Here is a 7,644-nt window from a genome sequence, read left to right on the forward strand (position 1 = left end):
TCGGCCATCATTGGGAAGAGAGGCCCCTTGGTCTTGCAAACTTTATATGATGCAGCACAAGGCAAGGCCTGGGCCAAGTAGTGGGAGTGGGTGGGTAGGGGAGCAGGGGTTGGGGGAGGGGTATAGGAAACTTTCGGGGATAGCATTTGAAATGTAAATAAAGAAAATAATAATAAAAAAAAGATACAGGAGTGACTTGAACATAAAATCACTAATATCAATAAAATGAAAGAGCTGTAAAAAAAAAAAAATCTTGCCCAAAGTAGTGGCACAGAGCCCCAAAGCTACACCATGTGTGTTGTAGGTGTGTATTGTATGTGTGTGTGTTTGGGTGCACTTTCTTGTGTGTGGCAGATATGGAGGCCAGAGATCAACTTCAGTTACCTTACACTACTGCTCTTAAACTTATTGTTTTTGAAAAAGTGTCTCTCATTGAGCTGGGAGCTGGCCAGCAAACTAAACAGCATAGCTAGCAAGCCTCATAGCTGTCCACCCTAGGCTCACACAGGCACCTCCAGTCTCCATACCTGGGGAGCAAGCACTTTGCCCACTGCACTGTCTCCAGCCCTCAAAAGCTGCACTCTTAGCCAGCATGCCACCATACTGCTTCCTTCCTGGTAGCCGCCCCGGGAGGTAACTGTTTTCCTGCAGCCCTCCTGAGACCTCTGTCTTCCCTCAATGTCATGTGACCTACACACTGAACTACTGCCACCTTCTGTGACCTGGGCACAGCCTGGCAGGCCTGGCCCTGATCTGGTCTTTGCAGGCTGGCCCTTCTCCATCTTTGCTGAGAGGCAGGCCATGGGCCAGCAGGCTTAGAGCTTCCTGAAAGTGGTTAGTCCTCAGGTATGATCCAAGGCCAGGTGGTAAGGTACCCAGCCTAGGGCCTCAGGACACAAGGCAGCCACAGCTGGCAGCCTTGGACCTGCACTTGGCACGCCTCCCTCCTCTCTGAGAAGCTTACTTTGCTCAAGGAGGAGAGGATATTCTTCTCTTTTGATCTCAGTCCCAGAGAGTAAATCTGTTACTTTTATGTCCCCAAGTTTACATTTCTTTATTCATTAGTTCACCATGCAGGTATTACTAAGTGCTTTAAATGTGCTGGATCGATGCTAGGCCCTGATGATATGGCTGCTCCAATCTGTTTGGAGCAACCATGACCTTGGCTTCCTCACCAGGGAAGATTGTCATCCAGACAGGGCCTGAGAGGCAGGGGGGCCCAGCCCACACTGGTCATGAGACCCCTTGTCTCTGGACAAGTAAATCCATAGGCCCTTTTCCAGCCCCACAGCCTTCCACTAAAGGAACTTAATGTTTCCTGAAAGAATTCTCAGAGCATCACACTTATATCAACAGTCCTTTGTATTAAAAGGAATAATGAGATGCCAAAGTTTAAAGTACCCACACTTTGGTATTATCTCATTTAGGCCTTCCTTGAGTCTTTATTTCTGTTGAAGACAGAATATAAGTTCTTGTGTCTATCAGGGAATTGTTCTACCACTCAGCTGTATCCTGGCCTTTTCTTTCAGAACATCATGTAGCCCAGGCTAGCCGGGAATTTCTGTATTCTCTTGCTTCACACTCCTGGCACAAATCAGAATGAAAAGGGTTTATTCAGATTCATCTGGCAAAGCACTTACTGGCCACCTATATATGCTGGGTGCAGTGATCTCTCACTGAGAGCTTAGCGCTAAGCCAGTGGTTCTCAACCTTCCCAATGCTACAGCTCTTTAATATGGTTCCTTATGCTGTGTTGACCCCAGCCATAAAATCATTTTCATTGCTACTTTATAACTGTAATTTTGCTACTGTTATGAATCATAATGAAAATACCTGATATGCAGGACATCTGTTACATGGCCTCCAAAGGGATTGTGACCCAAATGCTTTTGCTTAGGCAACTGGCTTTGGTTTCTCTTGGAGAGCATGATGTCTGGTCTGCAAAGAGCACATTGGATTTTCATGCATTTAAAAAAGTCATTTATGGCCAGGCATGGTGGCACACACCAATAATCCCAGCACTCAGGAGGCAGAGGCAGGCAGATTTCTGAGTTCGAGGCCAGCCTGGTCTACAAAGTGAGTTCCAGGACAGCCAGGGCTATACAGAGAAACCCTCTCCAAAAAAAAAAAAAAAAAAAAGAAAAGAAAAGAAAAAAAAGTCGTTTATTTTAGAGCAGTTATAGCCACAGAACCACTGTGAGGATCCTACAGCACTTCTCCGCATGCCCATGCCCACTTCTTTCACTCCTTGCCACTGTTGTGTGGTACCCTTGCCGAATTAGTGAACTCATATTGGTCTTAATGTTGGTGAACTAGTGTAACTAAAAGCCCATTGTGTATTTGAATCCCTTTCTTTCCTCAGCGCCCACTTTCTGTTCCAGGATCTCTTCTAGGACATCACATGATGTGTAGTTATGTCGTCTTAGGTGTGACCGTTGCTCCGGCTTTTCTTTTTTATTTAGCGTGTTTTGTTTGGTTGGTTTGAGACTGGGTCTCATTGTGTAGCCCTGGCTGGTCCAGAATTCACTATAAGCCCAGGCTAGACTCATTCTCACAGAGATCCGCTTACCTCTGCTGCCTAAGTGCTAGGATGTGCCACCATGCCCGGCAAGGATTTCTACTTTTGTTTTGTTTTGTTTTGTTTTTCAGAGCTAGAAACTGGGCTTCTACCACTAGGCTACACCCCAGGCGCAGATTGTCACCCTTGTTTGGGGTGACAGTTATAAGCAGCTCTGGTCAGCTATTTTGTAGGCTGTTCCTTGATTCAGGACGTTTAGATGTTTCTTTTATGATTAGAGTGGGATGTAGGGTTTGGGGAAGAAGACTGTAGAGGCGAAGAACTGTTTTCATCCATAACAAGGGGACGGAACAGTCTCCCTGGGGTTTCCCTGGTACTGGGAGGGGAGGTGGTGAACCTTGATTTCCTGGCTGAGGCTGGGTTTCTCCACTGCAAAGTTTTCATCTCCTTCCCTTTAGGAGACAGTCGCTCTGCACGAGGGCAGGACACCCATTTAGATCTTTGGGCATTTTTGCCGATATTTATATGCTAGTGGTTTTTGGTTTGTTTTGCTTTTTAGGAGTATAAGAACATTAGTATTTTTAGGAACCTAGAAATCTTCTATTTCAATGAGCAAAACACATAAAAAGCACCAAGACATTGCACTGCAGGGCAGGACAAAAAAAAAAAAAAAAAGCCAAGGATTATTTAAAAATTCTTCTGTGATCAATACCCATAAAAGACAGAAGATGTGGGGAACAGCGAGACTGAGAAGGGAAAGCCCCCTCACCCACGTCTGACTTGCCACAATTCACTTTATCACCTGTAATTTTCCTTTGAGTCACAATTGTACACGGGGCATCCTATCTATGAAAGTCCACAGATGGTTGTGGTTGTTGTTGGGGGGGCGTGTTTTGTTGTTTTCACATCATCTCGTTTATTCTGGCTTATTATCTCATCAAAAGCATTTCCTCTGTTGTCATACACATTTCACAACTGTCATTTCTGCTGGCTGCTAAATACCCCCTCCCCATGGCTTACAGTGAGAGCCCGCTGCCCTCCTCCCCAGGCCAGTAGGTTGCTGGTATGTACAGTCCTAAGCAATCATTTGTTGAATGAATGAATGAATGAATGAATGAAGAGCAAAGTAACCATTCCCAAGTTTAGAAACAGACATCATTTTCTGTTCTCTTGATTCTAAAGAGCATGGAGACAACTAGATGACTTCCTTAGGATAGTGTCCCAGAGTAGCATTGCCAGGCCAACAAGATTCAGAACCTTAGGATGCTGCTAAATGCACACACACAGAAGTCTTCCCTCCCCCCTCCTACCCCCACCTCCCTCTGCCAAGGCTGATCGTTTACAATTGATTAAAGAGTTCGTGGGGGGTGTTCTCCCCATCTTTTTTTGCTTTCCTCCCCTCCTCCTCCCCTCCTGCCAAAAAAAGGAGGAAAATTACCCAAGAAGGTGAAGATGTTCTCAGACAATCATATTAACATATTCCAACAATCGCAATTTGCAAAATAGTAATCACTACTCTCGGGCTCCAGGAGGCATTAATCAAAGCTACAGGTTTAATTCCATTTTAAATATTGATGAAATGTGCTCCGGCAGCCTCACCCTGGCGTGGCAGGGCCAGCGAGGAGGGGCCAGGAGGTGGAGGGAGGGTGGAGGAGCAGCTGCCCGAGAGAAGGCATCTGTGATTCAAATTGGTGGCTCTGCAGCCAGGTAGAGAGTGAACAGGGCTGTTAAGTCCATTGCTGTCAATTTGTAACCATCAGGGAGGGGCCCGAGGACTGGTTCAGCACAATACACCCAGTTTGTCTGGTTTCAGGGGTTACCGCTGAAGAGGCTGCAGCTGCACTGATTCCAATAGCCTGGAGACTTCAGAACTGTAATTATCAACCAGGCTGCTCACAGTGTGGCGAAAGTGGGCTCCACCAGCGATTAACTCCTTGTGTGCTGACACATCAGCATAGCACCCCACCACATACCCTTGGGTTGCCAGTCTCAGCTAGGACAATCAGTCAGCCAGCTAGGAGAAGATGAGGCCACTGGCTGCTTTACGCGCATGTTCAACAGCAAGCTTTTTGTCTTGAGTCACATGCAAAGAAATGAGGAGGGTAGATGGGGATAGCCACTCTGGAAGCAGCCCTGGCCCCTGCATCATCAGTTCTGCCCTGGGGTGAGAAGTCAGGCTGCGGCTCCTGATGACCTTGCAGAGTCCACAGGCCAGAGACAAGTTCTGTGCATATGCATGATCTTCCCACCCCTGCTGGATCGTTACAGACCCAATGAGATGCAGGGCTTGTGTGGCACATCCAACTATTCACAGACCTCTTCTCGCAGTGGATCTGGTGCTTTTTATGGGAGGCAGGTCCCTAGGCTAGAGAAGGTTTTTACTAGCCATCTGCTTTGCAGCTTTCAGGGACTCCCCTTGGTCCCTAGGTTCTAGCCTTTATCATCTAAAGAGAATGGGGAGTCCCTTCCTCCTACCTGAGGCAGTGGGTTAGAGAGAGGTAAGGAGAAAACACCTCTATCTCTGTAGCCTAGAGGTAGCCAGCCAGAGAACAGGGATGGAACAGAAGGACCGGGGGACAAAGAAGGGCAGGCAATAAGGTGGTTGGTGGGAGCACAGGCGAGTAAAATCCATGCTTTCCCATGATGCTCCCCTCAGAACAAAACCCAGGCAAGTTCTCCCATGTGTCCACAAAGGCAGGAGCCCCAGAACTGTCCCAGTGTTGTTCCGCTGTTCCTGGTTTGGAGAAGTTAGAAGCAACAAGGAGGGCAGAGTCAGCCTTAGGTGCAGCCAGCTATGAAACATGAGGCATGGGTAAGAAGCAAAGAACAGGAAAAGTGAACCGTACAGCAGAGCAAAAGACGTCCCACACAATGTGGCTCACAGCGCAATGCCATTCTCGTAAATTAAAAACACATTTGCACACAAAACAAGAGGGCAGATTTTATAGAACTACATGCATTTTTAGGGGTGCCTGCCCTGCCATTAGAGTGGGTTCCTGTTGTGGTGGGGGAGGGGCTGGATCTGGATATGTGTGTAGAGGAGAAAGAAAGAAGACAGGAAAATGAAACAAGATTCCCTAGAGGGTCCCTGACAGAGAAGTGGGGGTACTGCTCTATGCACTGAAGATTGGGGCTTAGTCAACTGTGAGGCTTGGAAAAGCAGCAGCATGGGCTCAGATCCTCCTGGGCCCTCCCACATGCTAACCCAGAGGTTGGGCACAAGTGGTGAGACCCCTCGTGAGCCTCTGTTCATCTTCCCAGCGGTGGGAAAGACTCACTTGTGTAGAGGTCATGGGGATGGAGTTCAGGGAGAGGATAATGCCAGCATCACTGTATTCTTCCTTTGCATCCCTCACTTCGTACCCGTGGCTCTGGATCCTGGTACTTTGTGCTAAGGTCTAACCCAGTGCAGCGGGACTGCTACTCATGGTATGTCAGCAGATGAATGTCTGAATGTGTAAGGCTGTCACTCTGCCTGTCAGGATTAAGCCAAATGCTCTGGCTATCTTCCTCAGCCCCACCTTCACACCATGAACTCTTCTCTAACTCAGAGGTCAGTGCTCCTGTGCCTAGCCACTCTGCTGAGGGATGCTATAACAACAGAAAGGTCTGATCCAGCCATTCAGAGCTAAACAACCTCCTGGCCCAGCAGTCTGTGCTGGAAGGCACTGCAGGCCCCAAGATCCCCAGGCTGGGCAGGTCCTAGTGAATACCAGGGGTAACTGGCTTCTCTCCCCACAGATGATGACGAACATGAGTGGATCATCAGGACCTGTCGCAAGGGCTGGTTGCCAATGCCCACACAGAAGTCCTAGCCGTGAGCACATCTGCCTCAGCATCTCGCCAGGGACTTCCTTCTGCCCACTGCTGGCCTGGGAACCTGGCTGTAGTCCTAGCTTCGACTTGGGTTTCAGAATAAAGGTTTTCTGCACTGAACAGCCCCAAAGGTGAGTGCTTTAGAAGAATGTCTCAGAAGATGTACCCATTTCACCTGCTTCAGTGCCACCTTGGTAGACCTGGGTCCAAGCCCAGACTTGCCAGTCAGAATGTCTGGAAATGGGGCTTGGCAAGTGCATCCCCAATTACTTCTTATGCACGGGAAGCTCAAGCACCCTCAGCTCATGACACGTATGTCTTACTGAAAGAGCAACTAAGTGGTGACAGTCTTCTGCATATGGGGATCTGTGGCTCAGAGAAGTGGCACTCGCTGGGTGGCTCACTAGGTCTCAGCAGCCCCCCCCCCCACTGGCCCCTTCCCCAGGACCGCCTTCCCCTCTGGATCTGTATCTACCTGGGTTCAAATCTCGGCTCTGTCTCAGCCACCCACTATGCAACTTTGGGCAAGTCACTACCCTAAGCTTCAGCTTCTGCGTCTATAAAATCATAAGGAAGTGTTGCTGCAGTGGTTGACCTCTCTGTGAGGTTGGTGAGCAGCTCAGTGAGTCAAATGAGATAGCTCAAGAAGCCAGCACGGGGCAAGTGATCATGTTGACCTCAAAGATCAGTTTGTGCCACTATAACGATAACACTTGGAAGAGTATGGCAGACAGACCTCAAGCTCCAGAGCCAGCCAAGGTTACAGATCAGAAATAGAAATAAAAATAACCTGTTAGTTGTGCACATAATCACCCCAGAGAGAGGATGGTAAAATGTCTCAGGGCTACTCTTGGGCCCTAAGCATCCTGTATCTTCCCATGACTGTTTGTCTGTCCATGGAGGCTACCTCCCCCACTTTAGACCCCAGGTTATGATCCATGGTTTACTGGAGCTACACTGTGGAGACAGAAGAGGGGTCAGATTAGGGAGAGATCAACTGAAATCTGCAGGGGGACAAACAAACAAACAAACAAACATATTGGATGTGCAGAGAGAGACATCAGTCAAGGGAGGTTTCAGTCCCTTAGCTAGCTTCACCATGCAGTAGTCATGGGGACGTCATCTCTGTCTTCTAAGGCTTTAGTTACCCTAGGAAACCGACAGGGGAGAGCTCCGCTGCTGGTTCTCAAAGACAGAAGGTACATTAGCAAAAAACCACATACACAGTCGTGTACACATACAACTAAGTGTGTATTCTCTATCATATACAAATACTTATCTACTGCATACATATCTGAAATAAAGACTAG

General features: G+C 48.0%; 1 protein-coding gene across 1 annotated transcript in view; it reads left to right on the plus strand.

Annotated features, from left to right (window-relative positions):
* The window catches only part of Morn5 (MORN repeat containing 5), a 31,452-nt gene extending 24,988 nt beyond the window's left edge, over window positions 1–6,464 (plus strand). Inside the window, exon 5 of the mRNA XM_021194029.1 lies at window positions 6,260–6,464. Coding sequence (XP_021049688.1) covers window positions 6,260–6,333 — 74 coding nt within the window. The 3' untranslated portion in view covers window positions 6,334–6,464. The remainder of the gene's footprint in view (window positions 1–6,259) is intronic.
* Window positions 6,465–7,644: the final 1,180 nt, after the last annotated feature.

Source organism: Mus pahari, chromosome 3 (genome assembly GCF_900095145.1).
Source record: "Mus pahari chromosome 3, PAHARI_EIJ_v1.1, whole genome shotgun sequence".
NCBI lineage: Eukaryota > Metazoa > Chordata > Mammalia > Rodentia > Muridae > Mus > Mus pahari.